At 68.0% G+C, this 25,245-nt stretch overlaps 1 protein-coding gene across 1 annotated transcript; it reads left to right on the forward strand.

Moving 5' to 3' along the window:
• The first annotated feature begins 21,769 nt into the window (after window positions 1–21,769).
• On the forward strand, window positions 21,770–24,751 carry FEM1A (fem-1 homolog A). The gene has a single exon (XM_070059499.1). The coding sequence runs from the start codon at window positions 21,915–21,917 to the stop codon at window positions 23,856–23,858; it is 1,944 nt and encodes a 647-aa protein (XP_069915600.1). The 5' UTR covers window positions 21,770–21,914; the 3' UTR covers window positions 23,859–24,751.
• Window positions 24,752–25,245: the final 494 nt, after the last annotated feature.

A 25,245-nucleotide genomic window follows, 5' to 3' on the forward strand; every position in this document is an offset into this window, starting at 1 on the left:
ACGTGGACCTGAAGCCGGGCGCTCTGGCCCTAAACCCCAGGCCGGGCTGGGACTGCTTTCTACGTAGGTTGAGTTCAAGATCATGAAGGTAATTAAAACCAAGATAGAAGGCCACGGAATCTGGACCAGGGGTGAGCGACCCAGCCAGGGCCCCTATTAACAGCGTCCGGAGTGATGTAGGAGGCGTGGGCTCGTGGCGAAGACCCCCGAGTCCCACGGCCTCCTCCCCAGGTCGGTGGCAAGGAAGCCGGGGTGCCAGTCACTGGGAGACACAGCAGGGCATCAAGCCCCTCCTTCTACCTGGGACCCTCCCCCAGGGGGCAGGGGTGGTACAGAGCCCCCAGGAGACACAGCAGGCAAGTCAGGCCCCTCCTTCTACCTGGGACCCTCTCCCGGGTGGCAGGGGTGGCACAGAGCCCCCCCCCAAGGAGACACAGAAAGGCAAGTCAAGCCCCCTCTCCTGGGGGGCAGGGGTGGTACAGAGCCCCCAGGAGACACAGCAGGACAGGTCAGGCCCCCTCTCCTGGGGGGCAGGGGTGGTACAGAGCCCCCAGGAGACACAGCAGGACAGGTCAGGCCCCCTCCTTCTACCTGGGACCCTCTCCTGGCGGGCGGGAGCTCTGCGCCACCCCTGCCCTCCCAGGTGGCCCTGTGTCACGACGTGGGGAGGGGCCAGGGATCTGCTACACAGTGCCCTCAGGGCCAGCAGCCGGGACCACTTGTGAGGCTGGAGGGGCGGGGCTGGGACGCAGACCAGAGGAGGGGCTGATCTACATGTGCAGGGCGTCCTCCACGACCAGGAGTGGGCACAGGCATTGTCTGCAGAGCCAGCCAGCGGTGGCCCTGGAGACGGGGAGGGGGTGGCGGGGGGGGGGGGCTGCCTGGAGGCAATGCCCCCCCCAAGGAGCCAGGCAGGGAGGCGGGATCTGGGGGGGGGGTAGGGGAGGCACCAGCACCTTGCAGGGCTGTCTGAGCCCGGTACAGTCAGCTCAGGGACACCAATTAGAGACAGCAGGGGGCCGGGCCGGCAGCTGGGGAAGGGGAGGCAGGAGGCTGGTGTGGACAGTGCTGAGCCACGGTGGGGGCCATGGATACGCAGCCCCCCAGAGCCCCAGAGGGGGCAGGGTCCTGCTTCTCACAGCCTCACCCCCTCCGGCCTCGGGAGGGGGTCCCAGCTCCGGCCACCCCTGTACTGGGGAGGTGGGCGGGGCACCAGCCCTTCGAGGGAGAACGCTGGCCACGCCTCCAGGAAGCCCTGCAGGATTGCCCAAGGCCCCTGCTGGGGTTCGCCCAGTCCTGGGTGCCCTCTCCTTCTCCCCTCTTTGACTTAACTCCAGCACCTTGGAGCTCACTCCCCTCCCCAGTGCCCTGCTCTGGGGCCTGGGCCCAGCCGAGAGACCCTGGCTCTTGGGGCTTTAGGGAGGGAGGGGTCCCATCCATCCCCCCCCCAGCTTGGGGTTGGGCCAGGCCTTCTCGTGACGTGGCCGTGGGGACCCTGCGCTAAGGCAGCGCTGTGCCCCCTGCACCGTGACAAGTGAGTGACAGGCGTCACGTGGAGCAGCCATGTGCAGGAGCTACGCTGTGCGCACAGCACCCGCAGAAGAGAGATGGGAGACGCGGAGACCCCGGTGCGGGGAGGCTGGGAGACCCCGGTGGGGGGAGGCTGGGAGACCCTGGGTGCGGGGAGGCTGGGAGACCCCGGTGGGGGGGGACTGGGAGACCCCGGTCGGGGGAGAGACTGGGAGACCCTGGAGGGGGAGACTGGGAGACCCTGGGTGGGGGGAGAGACTGGGAGACCCTGGAGGGGGGGGAGACTGGGAGACCCTGGGTGGAGGGAGGCTGGGAGACCCTGGGTGGAGGGAGGCTGGGAGACCCTGGGTGGGGGGACTGGGAGACCCTGGGCGGGGGGAGGCTAGGAGACCCTGGGTGGGGGAGACTGGGAGACCCTGGGGGGAGGAGGCTGGGAGACCCTGGGTGGGGGGAGACTGGGAGACCCTGGGTGAGGGGAGGCTAGGAGACCCTGGGTGCGGGGGGACTGGGAGACCCTGGGTGCGGGGGGACTGGGAGACCCTGGAGGGGGGAGACTGGGAGACCCTGGAGGGGGACTGGGAGACCCTGGGGGGGGACTGGGAGACCCTGGGGGGGAGAAGCTGGGAGACCCTGGGTGGGGGGAGAGACTGGGAGACCCTGGGGGGGGACTGGGAGACCCTGGGGGGGAGAGGCTGGGAGACCCTGGGGGGGAGAGGCTGGGAGACCTTGTAGGGTAAGAGAGACAGGCACGGGCGCGCACAGTACGCACGGGAAGACACACGCGGGTCCCGCAGATGCGGGCGCTCACACACGGATACACGCGCAGAGACACCGGCGCACACCCACCCACGAGCACACACAGCTATGCGCGCGCGTGCGCAAGCCTCCTGCCAGCCTCGCTGCAGGTAAGGATTTTCTGTTTGATGAGAGAGAGAGAGAGAGAGAGAGAGAGAGAGAGAGAGAGAGAGAGAGAGAGAGAGAGAGAGAGAGAAGAGAGAGAGAGAGAGAGATCGTCCATCCGCTGGGTCACTCCCCAGATGGCCACAGCAGCTAGGGCTGGGCCAGGCGGAAGCCAGGAGCCGGGAGCTCCATCCGGGTCTCCCACGCAGGTGCAGGCCCCCCCCCCCGCACCTGATCCCTCGCTGCCGCCTCCCAGGGTGCAATGCGCATGCGCAGGGAGCTGGTGCACCGGCAGAGCCGCACCCGCACCTCGGCGCCCGCCTATCCAAGCTCCCGCCGGCGGGTCGCTCCTGGGCTGCTGTATGTGGGCCCCCCAGGCCGCCTGCCCCCCCCCGCAGGTGACGCTGAAACTGTGGATTTTTAAGAGTCCTTAAATTATAGACTTGTGACTGAAACCTGAGCTCTGGGAATCGCATAGGATGAAGACGGGCGCCAGGGGCACGTGACACCCCACCATTCCCCCCACCCCCCCGCCTCTGTGCGGTTTGAAATTCCTCACAGTCAGTTGGATTTACAGCTAAGATCTGGGGCCGGTGTCCTGGCACAGTGGGTTAAGCCGCAGCTTGTAATCCTGGGATCCTGTGTCGGGCGCTGGTTCGAGTCCCGGCTGCTCCACTTCCGATCCAGCTCCCCCCCCTAAATGCACCTGGAAAAGCAGTGGAGGATGGCCCGAGTGCCTGGGCCCCTGCACCCACGTGGGAGACCCGGATGGAGCTCCTGGCTCCTGCCTGACCCTTGAGGCCATCTGGGGTCGGAGTGAACCAGCAGGTGGACAATCTCCCCCTGTCTCTGTGTCTCTCCCTCTCTCTCTGTAACTCTGGCTTTCAACATAAGTGGACCAATCTTTTTTTTATATATATAAAGGGATAGTGAATGAATGAACCAATCAAATCTGTCCATTTGCTTGGACACACAGCTCGATGGGTCAACCATGAACAACCCCCTGGGTTGGGGCCAGGCTGAAGCCAGGAGCCAGGAGCTTCTTCCAGGTCTCCCACGCGGGTGCAGGGGCCCAGTACCTGGGCCGTCTGCTGCTGCTTTCCCAGGCCACAGCAGGGAGCTGGATCGGAAGTGGAGCAGCCGGGACTCCGTGGCGGGCTGGGATTTGCGGGGGCCCCATCCTGTCAACCTCCCGTCAGTGCCCCCTCGTGCCCTGGGTTCCCCGAGGACCCTGTGCTGGGAAGGGAGCTCAGAGCGGCTGGGCTCAGACCCTCGGGCCCCGCCTGGCTGCCCTGCCAGCTGCCGGGGCTGACCCGGGACCCTGTCTCTCCCCCGCGTCTCGGCCTCTCTCCATCTCCGCGTCCGGCCTTCTGTGTCTCTGTCTGCCCCCCCCACTCTGCTACCTGCCCCACCTGGCGCTCCCTCCCTCTCTCTCTCTCCCTCTCTCCCCCCCTTCTCACTCTCGCTCTCCCTCCCCCCCCCCTCGCTCTCTCGCTCTCTGCATCTCCCACATCTGCCTCCCTCCCGACCCTGGGCCCTGGGCCTGGGGCGCCGGCGGTGGCGGCAGGTGGTCAGAGCAGACGCCGGCTGGATCCTGATTAAATTTCCTCGCCTGCGCCTGCGCGGCGGAGCCCACACGTGCGCCGGGCAGCCCGGGGCCTCCGCTGGCTGCACATCGCCAGCCCCGCTCCGGGGTCAGCGGGCGGCCGCCTGCATGTTAACACCAGCACACCTGCCCGGTCCCTCCCCCACCCCCACCCGGGGAGCCGCAGGCACCTGCCCTGTTCCCAGGTAAAATCGTATTTAAAGACACAGAAGCAAAACCCATCAGGGCCGGCGCTGGGCACAGCGGTTGAAGACGCCGCCTGCGACACCCACGTGCCCGGGAGGACCGGGTCCAGTCCCGGCCGCTCCGCTCCTGATCGGGCTCCCGGCTGCGGCGCCGGGGAGGCAGCCGTGAGGGCCCCATGCTCGGGCCCCTGCACCCACGTGCGAGACCCAGATGCAGCTCCTGGCTCCTGGATTCAGCCAGGACCAGCCTTGGCCATTAGGCATTTGGGGAGTGAACCAGCCGATGGTGGGACCCCTCTCCCTCCCTCCCTCCCTCCCTCTCTCCCTTCCCCTCTCTCTCCCTTTGTCTCTCTCTCTCTCTCTCTCCCCCCTTCTGGAATAAACAGATTAAGAAAAAACCCCAAATACTTGCAAAAATGCAGGCATGGTCACACCCACAGATGGCAAACACACGGTACACGTGAAGGGACAGACGCACGTGCACACGGACGCCCTGGGAAAGCACACGCTGTCACACACGCTGTCGCACACACAGTCACCCAAACACGCATGCCCCACACGCCGAGGACCGCTCGGAAGGAGGCAGAGGCGGCTGTGACACGCGTGGCACGCACGTCCACACGCGTGTTTGCACACATCCAGCAGAGCCATTGCACCTGCTGTGGGCACCGCCCACCACCAGAGCGGCACACACGCGTGTGAACACGCACCCCGCACGCATGCCCAGTGCGTAACCCGTGCTGGAAAAATCCGCCCCGAGCAGGACCCTTGGCGTCCCCGCCCCCACACGTGGTCTCCCTGGTTTCGGGAGCGACACTGCCTGCGCCCGCCTCCCTCCCCGCTGCCTGCCTTTGAGGCCCGGAATGTGGTCCCGCCCAGGGCTCTGCGCCCCCTCCCCCTGCCTCTGCAGACCCCGGCCCGGCCCGAGTTCGTCTTCCAGCTCTGCCGCTCTGCCCCTCAGCCCTGACCTGAGCGCATCCAAACCCAAACTCGCCACCCATCCCTCTCCAAGCCCCGCCCGGGACTGGGGCCGGGGGTGGGGTGGGGGGCCGCTTCTTACCCCCTCCTCTGTTCCCGCCGCGAATCCATCTCCGCACGCCCCGCCCGGCATCAGAGCCTGGGCCTGTCAGCCACGCCCCCAGCCTTTGCCCCTCTCCGGCCTGGGCTACGCTGCCCTGTGCCTCAGTGCCTCTGCACACACGGTTGCGTCTCCCTGTCTCCCGGCTGCTCCACTTCCCATCCAGCTCTCTGCTGTGGCCTGGGAGAGCAGTGGACGATGGCCCAGGTCCTTGGGCCCCTGCACCTGCGTGGGAGACCTGGAAGAAGCTCCTGGCTCCTGGCTTTCATCTGGCCCAGTTCCGGCCATTGTGACTAGTCGAGCAGTGAACCATTGGATGGAAGACCTCTCTCTCTCTCTCTCTCTCTCTCTCTCTCTCTCTCTCTCTCCCCCCTCCCTGCCTCTCTGTAACTCTGCCTTTCAACTAAATCATTGATTTAGTTGAAAGGCACAGAGACACAGAGATCTTCCATCCGCTGCTTCACTCCCCAAGTGACCGTCTGGGCCACACGGAAGCCAGGAGCTCCATCGGGGTCTCCCACGCAGGTGGCGGGGGCCCCAGCACCCGAGCCGTCATGGCTGCTTTCCCAGGCCGTCAGCAGGGAGCTGGATGGGAAGTGGAGCAGCCGGGACAGGACCCAGACCCCCTGATGCGGGATGGTGGTTGGTGCCATGCTGTGCCCAGTGCCCACCCGACAATTCTCCTTTGAAAAATGGAAACGAAGGCCGTGGGGGGAGCTGGGCCGTGGGGGGACCTGGGCGGTGGGGGGACCTGGGCTGTAGGGGGACCTGGCCGTGGGGGGACCTGGGCTGTGGGGGGACCTGGGCGGTGGGGGGACCTGGCCGTGGGGGGACCTGGGCTGTGGGGGGACCTGGGCGGTGGGGGGACCTGGGCCGTGGGGGGAGCTGGGCTTTGGGGGGAGCTGGGCGGTGGGGGGACCTGGCCGTGGGGGGACCTGGGCGGTGGGGGGACCTGAGCGGTGGGGGACCTGGGCGGTGGGGGACCTGGGCGGTGGGGGGACCTGGGCGGTGGGGGGAGCTGGGCAGTGGGGGGAGCTGGGCCGTGGGGGGCCCTGGGCTGTGGGGGGACATGTTCCGTGGGGGTACCTGGGCGGTGGGGGACCTGGGCGGTGGGGGGACCTGGGCGGTGGGGGGAGCTGGGCGGTGGGGGGACCTGGCCTGCTGAGTTGGAGCTGCCTGTGGGCGGAGACGCGGCCTCCGTCCTTGGCCGCTGGGGTAAGCATGGACCAGGGCTCGCTGGGCAGGCCGGCCGCAGCCCCCATGGCCCAGCTCCAGCGCCTGACTCCGGCATCCTAGCGTGCAGACTGGGAGGAGGCCGTGGTGGCCCATGTTCTGGGCCCTGCACCCACGTGGGAGACCCGGATGGAGCTCCCAGCTCCTGGCTTCAGCCTGGCCCGCCCTGGGGCTCTTCCTCTTCCTCTTCCTCTCTGCCAATGCAAACAAAGACACAACAGCCCGGGGTTCTGGCCTTGGGGGGACTTCTGACCCCAGGACGGTGCCTCGGGCCGGTTCCTGCTGAGATACCAGAGCCTAGCATGCAGATGGTGCCTAATAAATGCTGCTGGGAAGAATGAAAACGAGTGTGAGGCAATCAAATCCAAACCGGAAGAGCATCCCCAGCCCCCAGCCCCCAGGCCTCGGCGTCACAGGTGCGCCGGGGGCCACTCAAGGGGGGACAAGAGTGACACAGGCGCCATCACACTCAGCCATCCTCTGCGAGGCCTCCCTCCCTTGTGGCCCCTCCCGGCAAGCGGAGGGAGCTGAAACCTGAGCCGCACGTCTCCAGCTGGCCACAGGGACACCCAGACTGGCAGGTGCGCCCCGGGGCCGGCAGGGCTTATGACCAGGACGTGGTGGGAAATCTTACACTGGTGGGACCGGCCGGGGGCTCAGAGAGGCTCAGACGGCCGACAGCATCTAATCGGACACTTCAAAGAGCAGGAAGAGACCGTGTCCAAAGCTCCCAACACAAAGGACGGTGGGGTCGGTGTCTGGGCTGGCTGACGGGCGGGTGTGCTGGCTCCCTGCTGACCGTGGCCCCGCACGGAGGGGTCACACAGAGCCCCACCCCCACGCACAGACACCCCGTGTCCAACGAAAGCCAACCTGTTTTTAAAACGAGAAGGGAAGCCCCAAATCCCCTGGCGCCTCTCCGTCTCCTGGTTGTCACCGTGTCACTCACAGCCGCCCTGCAAAGCCGCCGTCTGGGCCGGTGCTGTGGCGCACGGGTGAGGCCACCCCTCGGGGGTCCTGTCCCAGCTTCCCGTTGATGCGCACCCCGGGGGGGTGGCGGTGCTGGGCCCCTGCACTACATGGGAGACCCGGATGGCGCTCCCAGCTCCAGCCTGGCCGTTGTGGGCATCTGGGGAGTGACCCAGCAGACGGGAGCCCTGCCCCTCTCTCTCTCTCTCTCTCTCTCTCTCTCTCTCTCTCTCTCTCTCTCTTTCTCTCTGCCTTTCAAACAATCGAAAACTTTTTAAAACTAAGGGCTTTTTTTTAAAAAAAAAATTCCAAATTACAAACAAACAAAAAAAGAGTTACAAAGGACGTCACAGAAGCAGATGGCAAAATTGAAATATGGATAAGGCCCCGGATGACGACGCAGAACCCACGTCCAGTTTCGTGCGTGTGCTGCGCCTTGGTTATGCAAGGGAGCAGGCTGGCGCCCAGCCCCTCCCCAACCACACGAGGGGCAGGGGCTACAGCCGGGCGACAGGGTCCCACAGCTCTCCGTGGCGCCTTCTCCAAGCCGATGTGGACTGCTCGGGCCCTCCAGAGGTCCCAGGGATCCGCGGTTGCCGGGTGAAGGGGTGGGGTGCGAGGGGTCCCAGGACTCCACCAGAGCCCCAGGGGCTGGGGTTCGAGCCAACAGGGGAGGCTCGGGCCAGGAGCCCCCCTCACACCTCAGGGGCACCGGCTCCCGGTCCCCGCACGCCCTGGCAGGCAGCCCAAGGGCTGGGGCTCAGTACCTGGCGTGGGAGACCTGGACGCAGCTCCTGGCTCTGGGCCTCGTTGTGGGCATCTGGGAGCGAACCCGCGATGGGAGCGCGCGCTTGCTCTCTCTCTCTCTCTCTCTCTCTAATAACTTTTTAGAAGAATCTGAACTTGGAGCTTAGATAACGGATACCTGACTTGGCCCCTGCCCCCAGCCTCAGTTTCCCCATCTGTGAAATGGGCAGAACACCCACACCTGTTTCACGGGTCGGTCCATCCTCGGGGCCCAGCTCAGCCTCTGCCGGCACCTGCAGTGTGGCCAGGCCCCGGGGCCGCCGTGGTGGTGAGGATGGCGTGGGGCGGGGGGACACGGGGAGCCGTCAGCTCGCGGCCTGGTGGGCTTCCAGGGCCCGCGCGCGCCCGGGCTGTCCCCTGCTGCTGCCCACTGACACGTGCCTGTCACGCGTGCCCTGACCCCGCTGTGTTCCCCCACGTGGAGGTCCAGGCCGTGGGACTGGGGTGACGTGGGGAGGGGCGCCGGGGCCTGCAGGGAGCCAGCGCTCGCCTGGCCCTCGCCATCCCCCCTCGGCGCCTTCGGAGACCCCCGGCGCAGCCACTTCCCCCTGCGCGGCGGCGAGAGCACGCGCGGCGGCCGTTGCCCGGGCAACGCCGGGATGCCCAGCAACAAGTCCGCGGCGCGCGTCACGTGCCCGGCGCAGACCAATCCGAGGCCGCGCCGGGAAGCGGGTCAGCCCGGGCCAAAGTCCGCCTCCCGCCTGGTCCCCGCGCGGCGCGCGGCTCGGAGCTAATTACCGTAATTGCGGTGGGAAAGCGCCCGGGCGCGCGGGGGCTGGGCAGGCCCCGCCGGCCCGTGCAGGCAGGCCCGGGAAGCAAAGCGCTCAGTAGGCGCCTGCTGTGTGCACCTGCTGCGGGGGCGGGGCTCGGAGTATTTGCGGGGCGGGGCGGGGCGGGGCGGGGGTGGGGAACCCTGGCCTCCAGCTTGGTTGCGGGTTTGGGTGTTGATGGATTTCGCAGAACAGTTCCGTGGCTGTTTGCTGTGCGGAGCGCATGCCCCGCCCCTCCCCGGTTAACCTCCGCAAACACAGAGCCGCCCCCTCCGGCTCGCCCAAGCCAGCGCGAATGGCCCCGCAGCGGTCGAGGGCCTGCCTCAGTTTCTCCTCGGACAGCAACAAGGAGGTCCGGCTTTTGAGGGAGGTGGACGGAGAGGCTTGGCCCTGGGCGGACCCGGCCGACGGCAGCGGTGTGACCGCGGGGGGTCTCTCTGGGACAAACAGCAGGGTCAGAACACGAGTGGGCGGAGTCCTGAGGCTCTATCCAGGGGCTGCATAGGGAGCATTCAGTAGGCGCTTAATCAGCAGCAGCTGGGAGAGGCCGCGTGTGGAGCCCAAGCCCAGACCGACAATCCCTCCTTGATTTCTGACACGGTCAAGAGCACCTACTGTGTACTGGGTGTGAACACACAGGCTCCAAAGACAAAACTCTGCCGCTGACCACGGGCAGTGGCCTGGGATCTCCGTGGTCAGCGGGCCCTTTGTGGGCGTCGTCTAGGGTTTCCCATGATGGCTCCTGCACTGGGACAGCAGTGGGGGAGGGCAGCACTGGGGACTTTGTGTTCCCAAGGTGAGGTCAGCCCAGGACCCGCGGGTGGGGGGAGGCGGGGCTGCAGGAGCCGCCGTTGGTCCCGCGGGGAGCTGGAGACCAACCCGAGAACGTGGCCGCAAGCGAGGGCCCTGCGTTCCGAGGCTGCTGTGTGAGCTCAGGCAAGCGTCCCGACCTCTCTGTGTCCGCCTGCTTCTGTCCCAGAAATGGGGCGCAGAGCAGAGGCCTTGGGGACCGAATGCGAGTGTCAGGTGGGGCAGACGGAGCTGGCACGGAGCAGGGGCGCCAAATGCCAGCCGGCGTTGTCGTTTTGGCAGAGAGCGGATTTCTCGGAAGGACACCGTGAAGGTCGTCGACCAGCAGCGAAGCGGGGGCGGGGGGGGGCGCGCTCAGGACGGCCTGGGGGAGGGGCACATCCACCCAGTCACGGCCAGGGGCAGCCTGGGAGGATTCCCACGAGGGTGGGCGTGCGGTTGAGCCACTAGGATGCTGGTCAAGGCTCCTGACTCCAGCCAGGGCAGGACCCGGGGGGCAGCCATGAGGGCGCAGGTGGCTGGGTCCTGGCCATGTCCGTGGGAGGTCTGGGTCCAGCCCCGCCATCGTGGGCATCTGGGGAGTGACCCAGCGGATGGAAGACCTCTCTGTCTCTCTCTGTCTCTCTGGTCTCTCTGTCTCTCTCTGTGTCTCTCTGTCTCTGTCTCTCTCTCTGTGTCTCTGTGTCTCTCTGTGTCTCTGTCTCTCTGTGTCTCTGTGTCTCTGTCTCTCTGTGTCTCTCTGGTCTCTCTGTGTCTCTGTCTCTCTGTCTCTCTGTCTGTCTCTCTCTGTCTCTGTCTCTCTTTCTCTCTGGGGGAGGGGCAGGGAGGCGGAGTTGTGGCCAGGGCCAGAGGTGGCCGCCCTCCCTGCCCTCTGTGATAGGAGGGGGTCCCTCCATAGCCCCCCCCGGGGCCCCTGGGGAGAACATCTCCCCCTCTCTGAGCCTCCATGTGCGCATCCCAGAAATGGGCTCCACCAGGTGCTGTCGGCCGCGGCAGCACAGTGAGGTCATCCATTCACTCATCAGCCTGGGGGAGGCCACGATGGCCGACATGGCCAGGATTTGTTACAGAAGATTTACTTATTTATTTGAAAGGCAGAGTAACGGGGGGGGGGGACAGAGAGGGGTCCTCCTTCTGCTGGGTCGCTCCCCAGGTGGCCACGACAGCCAGGGCCGGGCCAGGCTGAGGCCAGGAGCCAGGAACTCATCCGGGTCTCCCACGCGGGTGCAGGGCCCAGGGATGTGGGCGTCACCGCTGCCTCCCAGACGCGCTCAGAGCAGCCGCTCAGGCCGGGGGCTCCGGGCCCTGAGGCCCGCAGGGGTCCAGCGGGCGGGGGAGCTTCCTTGGGCGCGCCCGGGGGTCTCTGGCGCAGGGCGGCCTGCGTGTGGTCCGGGCTGTGCGCGGTGCCTCGCGGTGCTGGGCCCCCGCGCCTCTGCTAATCTCCCCGGCGCGCCGCGGGCTCAGGTTTCGGGCCCACGCGGAGGAGCCCGGCCCCCTTAATCCTGAGGACCCTGGAAACTGTCCTCGCAGGTGGGGACAGCGGGGCCTGCGGAGGCCACCATCTGTGTCCTCCCGCCTCGCCAGGGCGGGGGGCGGGGCGGGGCAGTCGCTATGGCAACGGCGCGCGTGCCCCCCCCCCCCGCCCCGCTCGTCCTCACTGGTCCCTCTCGGTCCCGCGGCGGGGAGCTGTTAATTAGCGCTCGCGCCTGGCTCGTTAGTCCTCACGCGAGATTTGCGGCAACCCCAGCTCCCCGTCCCGGTCTCCAGGGACCCTGCGGACCGAGGCGGAGACAGCGAGGTCGAGGTGGGGGGGCCCTGTCCGCGAAGCTCCGAGTCCCAGCAAGAGAAAAACAAAACAAGCGAACAAGAACCGCCCGCTCGGGGTGTTCCAGAAGGCGGAATGGAATCCCAGGGTCTTACAAGGGGGGAGCGGCCAGCCCTGTTGGAGTGGCCCCCAGACCCAAGGCGGGCAGGAGCGGGGGAGGGGCGAGGGTGAGGAAGTTGCGCACTCCTCAGGTGGCTGAGGGACCCTGGCTCCTGGGGCCTGTGTGGTGGAGGCTGGGAGGCCGGCACCCACGTCAGAGTCGCGGCTGCTGGTGCGCCCGGGGGGCAGCAGGTGATGGCTCAAGGGCTTGGGCCCCCGTCCCGCGCCTGGGGGACCTGGAAGGAGCTCCCGCGTCCCAGGCTCCAGCCAAGCCCCGTCCCTGCCACCGGAGGCCCTTGGGTGCGCGGTGGTGGTGCTGGTGGGGGGAGCTCTCTGTCTCTGTCTCGCCTCTCACTCCGTCTCTCAAATAAAAAAAAAGAAAATTTAAGGAGCAATGCAGAATGGCACAGGCCCGTCAGGGGCGTGGGGTCGCATGCCCATGCAAACGCCCGTGGGCGCAGCTCTGTCGTGGCCTCGTTAGTAAGCGCCAAGCGCTGTGGCCGTTCCTGAACCCAACGTCCCTGACCAATCGCACGTCTGAGCCGCCGTGGTCCTTCCACACCGCGGAGTACGGCCTCGTGGTCCACGGCAGCTGAGTCCACGGCGCTCGGCCACGTGGACGGGTCACAGCCAGGCGCGGGAAGCCGCGCGCTGCACACTTGCTTTGCAGGGGTTTCCGGGACGTGTGGAGCCGCGGGCTCGGGGGCCAGGCCAGCAGGTGCGCAGGGCGAGGGGTGGGGGCACGGGGCAACCTGGGGGCGGTGGAGCCATTCTGCCCTTCGAGGACGGCGCTGTGGGTTTGCCAATGTCTACAGAGGATTGTACCCGAGGTCTTGAACATTGCTGTGCGTGTAAACTGCCTCCATACACCTGGCTATGCAAACCTTTCTTTAAAAAAGACTTATTCTATGTATTTGAGAGAGAGAAGGGGAGAGAGAGGGAGGGAGGAAGGGGGGAGAGGGAGGAGGGAGGGAGGGAGGCAGGGAGAGAGAGGGAAAGAGAGAGAGAGGGAGGGAGGGAGAGAGGGAGGGAGAGAGAGAGGAAGAAGAGGGAGGGAGAGGGGGGGAGAGGGAGAGGGAGGAGGGAGGGAAGGAGGGAGGGAGGGAGGGAGAGAGGGAGAGAGAGAGAGAGAGAGAGAGAGAGAGAGAGAGAGATCTTCCATCCGCTGGTTCATTCCCCAAATGTCAGGGCTGCCAGGAGCCAGGAACTCCCTCCAAGTCTCCCACGTGGGGATCTAGGACCCAGACACTGGAGCCGGCACCCACTGCCCCCCCCACCCCCCGCACATCAGCAGGGAGCTGGATTGGAAGCGGAGCAGCCGGGACTCGACCCGGCATCACAGGCGGCGGCTGTACCTGCTATGTCACAACATCACCCAAAATATTATTAAAAAAAAAACAAAACAAACAAACAAACAAACAAAAAAAAAAACAGGGAAAGAAACTCAGCCCAGCCGCGGGCAGCGTCCCCGTCTGCTCCCCTCTGCTCCCCTCTGCTCCTCTGGGTCTGCCAAGCCGGAGCTGGCCCCCAAGTGGGAGGCGGCGTCCAGGAGAGATCGGGTTCTCAGGTGGGCGCCTGTGGGCCGGGACCTCGACCGTGACCCTGCAGGGGCCCACTCTGTCAGCACTCCCAGGCCTCGGCACCCACACCCCTGCCCCTGCCTGCACTCTTCCCCGTTGCAGGACGCCGCCCTCAGTTTGGCTGTTACCACCTTGATGGATTCTGGGTGGTGTTCTGGAAGCTCCCCCCCCCGACAGGCCCCACGGTGGGGCAGGAGCCCCTGTGTTGTCGCCAGCACCAAGTCCTGGCCAACTTCACTGCCTCATCCCTAAAGCCCAAGTCGGTTATGCAAGCACTCGCGTGTGTTCCCCCACCCCCAGGGCCCGGTGGGATAAAAGTGTGCTGGGCCCGTCAGTGGACTGAATCTCAGAAAGCAACAGGGACCTCGCAAGGCCCGGGCGCTACTTCTCGGGCTGTGCCAGGCCGTCTTGGAGCCTCAAGCATTGGGGCAGAAAATCAGGAAGCTGATCCCGGCTCAGACTTGGGGGAGCGAACCAGCAGATGGACGATTCTCCCTGCTCGCTCTCTCCCCCCTCTCCCTGTCTCCCTCCTTCTCTCTCTCTCTCCCTCTCTCCCTCTCCCTCTCCCTCTTTCTCTCTCTCCCCTCTCTCCCTGTCTCCCTCCTTCTCTCTCTCTCTCCCTCTCCCTCCTTCTCTCTCCCCCTCTCTCCCTCTCCCTCCTTCTCCCTCTCTCCCTCTCCCTCTCTTCCTCTCCCTCCTTCTCTATCTCCCCCTCTCTCCCTGTCTCCCTCTCTCTCTCTCTCCCTCTCCCTCCTTCTCTCTCCCCCTCTCTCCCTGTCTCTCTCCCTCCTTCTCTCTCTCTATCTCCCTCTCTCTCCCTCTCTCTCTCCTTGTCTGTCACTCTGTCTTTTAAATGCATAAATAAATCTTTTTTAAAAAAAGGTGCAGTTTGGGCCCCGCCTCTGGCCCAGACTCCTCTGCGCCCTCCGTTCACGCAACCTCAGGTTTCCTACGTGGATCTGGTAGTCTCTGTCTCCCCTCAAACAGCAGCTCCCGGCTTCCTGTTCCCTGATCCAGCCACAGCACTAACTGGGGAGTTTTGGAGCCACCTGGACACGCGGGGACGGGGCGGGAATTGATCCAAGTGTAGAGACTCTTTGGGGACCAAAATGAAAACCTCCAGCCCAGCTTTGGGCAGGTGCCAGACTTTTATCCTGAAGCGGAGGCCACAACCTATGAGGTAATCTTTGGAGCTTCATTCGAGGCAGAGCCCCATTGGCCGGCCGGGGAGGCCCCTCCCAGGCTTCCCGCAGCCCCACCTCCCCAGGAGCCCATAAAAGCGCACGGCTCCTCGCCTCGGCAGCCGCGGGACACCTGCTTCAGCTACTGGACCCGGCGCAGGTGAGACTCCCAGGCTGCCTGGGAGGGAGGGAGGGGTGGTCTGAGGGCCGGAGGGTCCGGGGGAGGGGGAGGCTGGCCGAACGTCTTCCCAGAAAGTGACCGAGACGGTGAAGTCCACGGGAAGAGGAGATCCCTGGAGCGGCTACCCGGGAGTGAGTACCTGGTAGGGGCAGGCGCAAGGTCCAGGTGCGACGTTCCGTGCCCTCCCCTTGGCCATTCTGTAGCTCCTTAGGAAGAGGGGTGGGGGACCGGGGAGGGAGGTCGGAGGGAGGAGGCGGGTTAGCTGGAGAAGGGGTGGGGGGTCGTTGTTTTCAGCACCAGAGCCCCGGACAGCTCCGCGCCGACCACCGATCGCTTCAGCACCGGGCGGCGGACAGCGCCCGCATCCCGACAGCGCCCGGCGGGTCCGGGGCGGATCCCGGGACCCCGGGCTGGATCCCCTCGGTAGCCTGAGGGGCCTGTGACCCCGATTCGCGGGGGAGGAGCAGGGGAGAGGATGGTCGGAGGCGCCCGCGCCTCAGGAAAGGGTTTTTAAACAAAGCGCATTATTTTCTAGATAAAAGTCGGATGGGAGATTGGCAGGTTGTGGGAGAGCAGGCGCCTGCCGGAATGACACGACCAGACCTCTGGGGGGAAGCCTGTGTCACGTGTTCCGTACCCGCGCTGTCACGGCCGACCCCCGGGGCTCCATCCGGGGCAGAGAAACCACTCGTGAGCCCAGCCAGGAAGCAGGAAGCCGGCCCCACGCCAGCCCAAGCCCCAGTCCCCGGTCTGCTGCGCCCGGGTGGGAGGCGGTTGTCCTGGAGACCGGAGCCTTCTCCTTCCGGAGGAGCCGGGGCGCTCAGAGGCCGGGGGGCCAGATGTTCCCGCTCGGCTGGCCAGGGGAGGGGGGGCTGGGCCGCAGGGCGCCGGGCGCTGAAGATGGCCGGACCGCCGTGGTCTGGTGCTGTGTGGAAGACTAGTGATTTTGTTGTCCTGGAATAGCTCGGCAACAAGTCACAGCCAGCCTCACAGCGCCGACTCCGCTCGCCAATGCCTGGTTCCCCCCCACCACACGCACGGGAGGCGCCCATCCTACCCGCGGGGGGAGGGGAGGTGCAGGCAGGGGCAGGGGAGGGACTCCCACCTGGGCGGGCTCCCGGGGACCCTGCCACCCTGACGCCGCCCCCACGCCGGGCAGGGCCTGCCTCCTCCAGGAGTCAGCGAGGCCTCCCCTCTGCCCGGGTCACCTCCGTGGGCCACTCAGGGGACGGCTGTGACACCACGCGAGGTCGTGCGTGGCGTGCGCTGCCCCTCCCCCTCCCTTCTCGCCCAAGCCTCACTGCCCCCCCCCGGGGGGGCAAACTTCCCTGTGGCCTCCCCTCTGGTCCTGGGATAGCAGGTGTGGGCTCGCTGGCCTGCTCCCTGAGGGCCAAAACGAAGTGGGCATCCGAGGGCCCGGCACACAGCAGGTGCTCACTGCGTGTCTGTGGAATCAACAAAGGGCCACGGAATAATAAACCAGTACGTCCCCCTTGGCACCTGAATGAAGTGATGGCTTCCATACGCCCCCACGCGGGCACACACACACACACACACACACAGCCTTGTCGCCCGCAGGTGTTTATGGGGGCGAGTAATTAAATTTGTGGGCACTCAAGGGCCAGCAGCTAATAGCCCCGGGGAGAGCCGCTGTGTTTAATTAGCAATTCTGAGGCATCGACTTCTCATTACCTCGGGCGCCTGCACCTCCCTCCTCAGCCAGACACGCGGAATCCTGGCCTCTCCTGGCGGGGGGCTGCCTGGGGAGACCCGGCCGCGGAGGGCTCTGGGCTGGGCAAGTCTCACGGAGGGAGATCCCTGGTCTATTCAGAGCCGCGCTCGGGGTGCAGCCAAAGGCAAGATAAGGCTCTTCGGGTCCCCCACGTGAAAGGAGACTCAGCCCTGGGGTGCGCGATCACCCCCCAACCAATGGTTTCTAAGTGAACACGAGACCCCACCCCAACCCCGGCAGGCTCCTCCCCCTCGCTGCCCATCCGCGGAGAAGCCCCGCCCATCACCCCCAAGGTGCCGCCCATTCCGCAGGCACCCGCCCTGTCACCAGCCTTCCTCGGCTCCCCGGGCTGCCGGCCTGCGTGCCCTGAGCCCCTCACAGGTCCCCGCACCCCTGCACACGCACGCACACACGGGCACACACGCGTGTGCTTGCACAGCGCCAGGTCTTCGCGGACCACGGAGCTGACCACGCCCCCTCTCCAGCCCCCGACCTTGACCCTTTCCAAGGCCCCCACAGACTGTGGGGGGGACGCGCCTGCTCGGGTCCAGCGCCCCTCACTCCCCCGCGGCTCCCGGCCTCTCTGTGCGGCCTGGGGGCGGCGCAGGCCCCGGCTTTGCATTTTCCAAAGCTGCCCCCGCAAGTCTTCCAAGTGCGTTTGGGAGACAGACTGGGCTCCCACGCGCTGGTCCACTCCCCTGATAAACAGGCAGGGTCGGGCCAGAAAGAACCCCGGGCCCCAGGCGCTCGTCTGGGCCCCCCGTGCGGGGTTGTGGCCCCGGGCGCCTGAGCCGTCTCTGCCGGGCCCCGGGGTGCACGGGACCCGGGAACTTTGGGAGTGGGGCAGGCAGGGCTGGAACCGGAGCACAGCACGGGACACACATTTAAAAAGGGGACATCGGCAATGTTCTACAACCAGCACCCGCTTCTACTTCCAGAAGCTTCCGGAATGTTCTACCACCCCATTCCCACTAAGCAATGGCTCCCTGCCCTCCTCTTCCCCAGCCCCGGGGACCACGCATCGCGTTCCTGCCCCTGGGGAGTCCCCTGGGCTGGGCGCGTCCTGCCAGTGGGGCCCCACGCGGAGTGGCCGTTTGTGTCTGCGTCTCTCCCTGACCGTGATGCCCTCAGGGGTCCCTCCATGCGGGAGCAGCCTCCAAGCCTCGCCCCTGTCCCTGGCTGCTCCACTCCACGGCGTGTGGCGACCGTATTTTGTCTATGGCCGGCACTGTTTGCAAAGCTTGGATACGGCTCCTCCTTTGAGGAAGGGACTGTGTTTGTACCCATTTTACAGAAGAGGAAACTGAGGCCCAGAGGCGTTCAAGCAAGAGTCTCAGGTCGCAAAGTCGGTGGGTGGCAGAGTCAGGCGGTCTGTGGCCAGGGCGCGAGGTCAGACCCCTCCCTTGGGTCCCTAGTGGCTGGGTGTTGAGAGACAGGGTGCTCACCGCGGTGGGACCCTCTGCCATCTTCCTGGGCCAGGAGACTGTGGTCCAGACGGGCCGGGGCCTGGGGTCGCCCACGGTCCCCGGCAGGGCATCCACGGAGCCCTGGGACGGGACTGGGGCAGGGGATCAAGGCAGCAGCTGGGGTCTCAGTGGGGGAAACCCTGGGGGTCCCCCATGCCTGCTCGGCCCCCAGGGAGCCGCCTTCAGGGTTTCGTGGGGAGAGAGGCGGTCCGGTTCCGAGGCTGCGTCCTCCGTGGGCCTCGGGCCTCCTGGCTCCTCCCAGAGGGGCCAGCGCCTCCATGGGGCCCTCTGCGGGGCCCGGCTGGGTTGCCATGACAACCGCAGGCCGCAGGGCCGGGAGGGGACGGCCATGACCTGCCGGGACCCACCTTGGCCTTGAGGTTCTGCCCACGCCCCTCCTCCTCCGGTCTGATCACGGGAGCCCGGCCAGTGGCCAGGCCGGGCCAGAGCGGGCAGCCGGGCGCTGGGCACTGCCCCTCTGCTGCGGCTGCGTGGGCCAAGGGCCCGGGCTCGGCCCTGCCCGGTGCGGACGGACGGCGGGGGCCCGGACCCACAGAAGCAGTGGTGACAGCCCCGGTGGTGGGCCCCCGCCACCCGCGTGGGGGCCCCCACGCAGCCCCTGGCTCCCGGCTCCCGCCTGGCCCAGCCCTGGCTGTTGCGGCCATTTGGGGAGTGACCCAGCAGATAAAGACCTCTCTGTCTCTCCCGCTGCCTCTCAAATAAATAATAAAATCTTTAAAAAAAGAAAAAAACCAAAAAACCCAGAACGCTCCTGAGCCCCGGGCCCTGCGGACGTCCCGGGGTGACCAGGACGCGCAGGCCCCCTCTGCGGACGGCGGGCACCGGCCCAGACCCACGCCGCGCCCCCCCCCCGCCCTGGCCCCGCTGTCGGCTCGCTGCAGGGTCCCTGGGGAGGCGCCCCGGGGCGCGGGGGTCCCTGGGCGGCCTTGGCCGCCGCTCCCCGCCCCTCCCGTCTAGCCTCGTCCTCCCGGACCCTGGGCCGGGCCTCGGCCGCCCTTGGCCACCCTGGGTTCTGGCGAAAGGCGCTGTTTGTCCGCTCCGGGGTCTCCGCTGTCCCCCGGCCCCTGTTCCCATCCTCGTCCGCGCCTGGTCCGTCCTTTTCTCTATTTTTTCCCCTCCATGTAGAACCCTCTGGAAGCCCCCGCCCCCGCCCCGTGGGGCCGCGCAGGTGGCCCGGCCGTGGCCCCGCATCCGCCGCGGCGTTTAGGGCGCGGGAAGCCGCTAAGGACGCCCCGCGGCGCGCACCTGGCGGGCGGCCCGGGCTGTGCCCGCGCATGGCCACCGCGCGTTTGCCGGCCTCGCAGCCGCTCCGCAGGTGGGGGCCCGCGTGCGTGCGTGAGTGCGGGGGCCCGAGCCGGGCGGGCTTCGTTCCCGGCGCCCCTTACGGGGGGTGGGGGTGGGGCAGGGGATCCAGGCCGAGGACTCCGCAGGGAACAGGACGCGCAGGGCGCTGAGGCTGCGCCAGGGCCCTCGCACCCGCCCCCCCGCCAAGTCCAAACCGCAGGAGGCGGAGAAAAAAAAATAAAAATAAATTCATAAAAACCAGCAAGCTGGGGGGGGGGGGTCGCTGTGTTCAGAACAAGCAAATCCTGGGGGTCCCGAGCGGATTCCTGGCTGCCACGGGGGGGGGGGCGTCTATGGGGCCTTGGAATGTTCCAGAACAAGGGTGAACCCACCAGCGCGAGCGGATCCTTCTCTGTAGCCAAAGGAGTCTTTCAGTGTGTTTCCAGACTTTTTAAAAAGTCCCCTTTGCGTTAAAAACATTGTATTTCTTTATTTGGAAGGGGGAGAGAGAGAGGGAGGGAGAGGGAGGGAGAGGGAGGGAGAGAGGGAGAGAGGGAGAGAGAGGGAGAGAGGGGGAAAGAGAGGGAGAGAGAGGGAGAGAGAGAGAGGGAGGGAGAGGAAGCGAGGGTGAGGGAGGGAGGGAGAGGGAGAGAGAGAAGGAGGGGGAGGGAGAGGGAGAAGGAGGGGGAGGGAGAGGGAGAAGGAGGGGGAGGGAGAGGGAGAATGGATCCTCCCTCCGCTGGGTCCCTCCCCAGATGCCTGCCTCGCAGGGGCTGCGCCAGGCTGGAGCCAGGAGCCGGGAGCTGCGCCCAAGGGTGCAGGGCCCCCCCCGGGGGGCTCCCACGCGGGTCAGGGCCCCAGCACTTGGGCCGTCGCCCGCCGCTCCCGCAGGCGCCTTAGCAGGGAGCGCGGAGGGACGTGGAGCAGCGGGACTCGAACCCGAGCCCAGGCGGCACTGAGCTCACTCGGGGAGCGCAGAGCCCGGCGCCCTTCCCTGCGCCCTGCGCCGTGCGTGGGCGTCGGCCGGGCCTGGGGGGCCCCCCCGGAACCCCGCCTGGCCGCAGGCTGGTCCTCCCAGCAGGTGTGCAGGCGGTGGAGGCACCTGAGGCCACGCAGCCGAGGGACAGGCGCACGCGTGACTCCCGAGTCCGCCCAGAGCCCAGCGGGGTCCGAGCAGCACGGGAAGGCTTCCTGGAGGAGGAAGACCCCCGCTGCGGTGTCCACGCCCAGCCCCCACGGGAAGCTCCGCCCCCATTTCCTTCTGCTGCTGGCGGAGCTCTGGCTGCGCCGCGCCGTTACGGATTTGCATCCACACCCCCTGTGTCCACGCGGACCCACGTGGCCAGCCCTGGGGTCGTGGCCGCCGTGGGGTGGAGGCTGGGGGCGGCGATTCTGACAAGGGGTCCTAGGGCGCCCCTGCGCCGTGCTCTCTGCCCATGGGACCCACGGCGGCCTCGCAGGTGCCCCGAGCCAGCCAAGGGTTCGCCCTCCGAACCTGAGCCCCGGGGTGTCAATCACCCGGGGTGTCAATCACCCGGGGAACGGGACACAGGGACCCACGGCGGCGGCAGCCTCGCGGGAGACGCCGCACGGGCGCCCTCTGCTGGACGACTCGGGGAATTCCCGGGGAGCCGCGAGGCCGCGCATGCGCCCCGCAGGCCTGCCCCTTAGGTGTTTGCAAATGCCTGGCGCGCCTGGGTCGAGCCCCAGCTGGGGGACAGCGGCGAGGGCGCCCCGGCACGCGCGTGCGGGACCCGGGGCAGCTCCTGGTTGCAGCCTGGCCCCGCAGGCCATTTCAGGGGCGGGGAACCAGCAGGTCTGCTGCTTGCACGGGGCAGGGGCCTGCAAAGGCCATGTTTCACCCATCGATTAAAACAATTTAAAAAACCACGCGTATCCGTGTCCACGGAAGCTCCACGCGCACGCTGGGGCCCACGCACAGAATCCAGAGGCCGAAGAAATTCGGACGTGTGCGAGGAGAATGAACGACAGAACGAATGATTGAGGAGGTCGCGGGCGATAAGATTGACCCTTACCGCCACCTGTCCTCGCCCCTGCCCGCGCCTCCGCCTCTCGCGCGTGCCCCCTGCCGGTCAGCGGCGGCACTACACTAAGCCGGAATTAGATGCGACCGCGCGCGCCCGCCCCCGCCCCCTGATTGGCTTCGAGCGCTCGCGATGCCTTTCGGGAAATGTAGTCCGTTGAGGCCCACGCCTCCTCTCCCTTTAGGCTCCGACCCAGTCAGTGCCAGCCCCAGGAAGTACGTCAGCCCATTTCCCTGGGTCCCACGAGACTCCGCGTGTGGCCTGGTACTACGGGAATCGCCACCTCCGAGGCCGTGGGTCGCGACGGAACGGCAGGTCCCAGCATGCTCCGCGCTGGCGGCGAGCGGAGCCTGCCCCGCAGCCTCCTGGGAAGTGTAGTCTTCTTTCAAGCCCCTTCCCCGGGCCGCGAAGGCGCGAGGACTCCACTTCCCAGCATGCTGCGGCGCGCCCGGTCGCGGCGGCCATTTTGTCCCGCCCGAGGGGGCGCCGCTAAGATGGCGGCGGCGCGGGGCACGGTGAAGGTTGCGGGCCGCCCGCGCGGGCGCGCCTAGCCCGCCGCGTGCCCGCGCCCCGCGGCGGCCGGCCCATGGCCCCGCGCGGGCCCCGCCGACCATGGACCTGCACACGGCCGTGTACAACGCCGCCCGCGACGGCAAGCTGCAGCTGCTGCAGAAGCTCCTGGGCGGCCGCAGCCCGGAGGAGCTGGACGAGCTGACCGGCGAGGTGGCGGGCGGGGGCACGCCGCTGCTGATCGCCGCGCGCCACGGCCACCTGGCCGTCGTGGAGTACCTGGTGGACCGGTGCGGCGCGAGCGTGGAGGCCGGCGGCGCGGTGCACTTCGACGGCGAGACCATCGAGGGCGCGCCGCCGCTCTGGGCCGCGTCGGCCGCCGGGCACCTGGACGTGGTGCGCAGCCTGCTGCGGCGCGGGGCGTCGGTGAACCGCACCACGCGCACCAACTCCACGCCGCTGCGCGCCGCCTGCTTCGACGGCCACCTGGACGTGGTGCGCTACCTGGTGGGCGAGCACCAGGCCGACCTGGAGGTGGCCAACCGGCACGGCCACACGTGCCTGATGATCTCCTGCTACAAGGGCCACGGCGACATCGCGCGCTACCTGCTGGAGCGCGGCGCGCAGGTGAACCGGCGGAGCGCCAAGGGCAACACGGCGCTGCACGACTGCGCCGAGTCCGGCAGCCTGGAGATCCTGCAGCTGCTGCTCGGGCGCCACGCGCGCATGGAACGCGACGGCTACGGCATGACGCCGCTGCTGGCCGCCAGCGTGACCGGCCACACCAACATCGTGGAGTACCTGATCGAGCCGCAGCCGCGCGCCCCGGAGGCCGCCCCGGAGGAGGAGGCGGCGCCCGGCGAGCCCCCGGCCGAGCGCTGCTGCCCCGCCAGCCTCGAGGCGGCCGTGGAGGCGCTGGAGCTGCTGGGGGCCACCTACGTGGACAAGAAGCGGGACCTGCTGGGCGCGCTGCGCCACTGGCGCCGCGCCCTGGAGCTGCGGCGGCGCGGCGGCGCCCTGCTGGCCCGGCCCGAGCCCGCGCGCCGCGTGCCCGCCTACGGCGGCTCGCGCGAGGCCAGCTCGCCCGAGGAGCTGGACGCGCTCATCCGCGACCCGGACGCCATGCGCACGCAGGCGCTCATGGTGCGGGAGCGCATCCTGGGCCCGGCGCACCCGGACACGTCCTACTACATCCGCTACCGCGGCGCCGTCTACGCGGACGCGGGCGACTTCGCGCGCTGCCTGCGCCTCTGGAAGTACGCGCTGGACATGCAGCTGCGCCACCTGGAGCCGCTCAGCCCCATGACGGCCAGCAGCCTGCTGTCCTTCGCCGAGCTCTTCGCCTACGTGCTGCAGGAGCGCGGCGGCGGCGGCGGCGGCGGCGGCGGCGCGGCGGCGGCGGGCGCGCGCATCGGCGCGGCCGACCTGCTGGGCGTGCTGGCCAAGGGCGTGCGCGAGGTGGAGCGCGCGCAGCAGCAGGCGCGCGCGCCCGGCGACGCGGCGCCGCTCGGCAAGGCGCTGGCCGTGCTGCTGCACCTGCTGCACCTGCTGGAGCAGCTCGAGTGCGCGCCGGGCCAGGAGCACGCCAAGCGCCAGGCTGTGTACCGCCTGCTGCGCGCCGCGCCGCGCGGCCGCCACGGCTTCACGCCGCTGCACATGGCCGTGGACCGCGACACCACGCACGTGGGCCGCTACCCCGTGGGCCGCTTCCCGTCGCTGCCCGTGCTGCGCCTGCTGCTGGCCTGCGGCGCCGACCCCGACAGCCGCGACTTCGACAACGACACGCCGCTGCACGTGGCCGCGCGCAACGGCTGCCCGGCCGCCATGCGCGTGCTCCTGGAGGCCGGCGCGCACGTGGACGCCACCAACGCCTTCGGGAAGGCGGCGTGCGAGCTGCTGGACGCGCGGCTGCTGGCCACGGGCGCCGTGCAGCCCTTCCAGCACGTGACGCTGCAGTGCCTGGCGGCGCGCGCGCTCGGCCGCGCCAAGCTGCCCTACAAGGGCCGGCTGCCCGAGGACCTGGAGGCCTTCGTGGAGCTGCACTGAGCGCGCGCCTGCGCCGGCCCCGCCCCAGTGGGCGTGGCCGCGCGGCGCCTCCCCCTCGGCTCCCTGACCTCGCGGCGGGCGTGGCCTGCGCTGCCTCCGCCCAACCCTTGAGGTGGGCGTGGCTGCACGTTTTGCGTGGCCTCGTGGTGGGCGTGGCCACCGCTGCCTTCGCCCCTCGGCCGCCCGCACTTGCCCTGACCTCATGGTGGGCGTGGCCTATGCTACCTTCGCCCCCAGCCGCCCCACCTTGGGTGGGCGTGGTCGCACTTGCTCTCTGACTCGCGGTGGGCGTGGCCTGCGCTGCCTTCGCCCAACCCTTGAGGTGGGCGTGGCTGCACGGTTTGCGTGACCTCGTGGTGGGAGTGGCCACCACTGCCTTAGCCCGTCAGCCGCCTGCACGTTCCCTGACCTCATGGTGGGCGTGGCCTATGCTGCCTTCTCCCCCAGCCGTCCCACCTTGGGTGGGCGTGGCCTCACCTTTTCCCAGACCTCACGGTGGGCGTGGCCACGCTGCCTTTGCCCCCCAGCTGCCTCACCCTTGCAGTGGGCGGGGCCGTGCAGTGCCTTCCAGGCCTCCCCACCCTTGGGTGGGCGTGGTCGCACTTTCCCCTGACCTCACGGCGGGCGTGGCCTATGCTGCCTTCTCCAAGCCTCCCCGCCCTTGGATGGGCGTGGCCGCACGTTTGCCCGCCCTCCAGGTGGCTGGGCCAGCGTGGGCGTGGCCGCGCGCTGCCCCTCCCCCGGCCGCCACGTGTGGGTTTGCAGTGTCCTTAGGAATTATTTATTGAGTTATTTATCGAGTTATTTATCGGCAGGTCGGGGGCTCCCCTCGCTGTCATCACGGAATGTGCGCTTCCGGTCCCGACGCTGACGTCATTAAAGGGATCTGCGGAGTTGCCTGCGGTGTCCTTGGCGCGCGGGGGCGAGGGGCGCATGGGGAATGACCCAGCGCATGGGAGCCGTCCCCCTGTAGGAAGTGTGGGGCGGGTCCGGGGTGAGCATGTGGAGTGACCCAGCGCATGGGAGCCGCCCCCCATAAGAAGTGGGGGGTGGGGGCGGGGTGAGGCGCCCCGCGTGCACGTGAGCGGGACGCGCGGCCTGGCCTCCCGCGAGCCGCTGCGGGGCCCGACGTCCACTTCCTGTCCCCCGGTGACAGCGGGGGGCCGTCCCTGTCCCCGGCTCAGTCCGCGGAACCCAGCCCCGACGGGTGCGGTCAGCGTCCCTGCGGGGGAGGCCGGGCTGGGGTCCCGGCCCGCGCTGGGCCCTGTGCGCGCCCCGAGCCAGCCCGGGGCCAGCGCGCGTGGCCCCTGCGGGCTGACCATCCGAGCGGCGGCCGGACGCATGCCCCTGGCCAGCAGGCTCCCAGTGCCTCTGCCCGGAGCCTCCC

The sequence above is a fragment of the Oryctolagus cuniculus genome, chromosome 16, assembly GCF_964237555.1.
Source record: "Oryctolagus cuniculus chromosome 16, mOryCun1.1, whole genome shotgun sequence".
NCBI classification, from domain to species: domain Eukaryota; kingdom Metazoa; phylum Chordata; class Mammalia; order Lagomorpha; family Leporidae; genus Oryctolagus; species Oryctolagus cuniculus.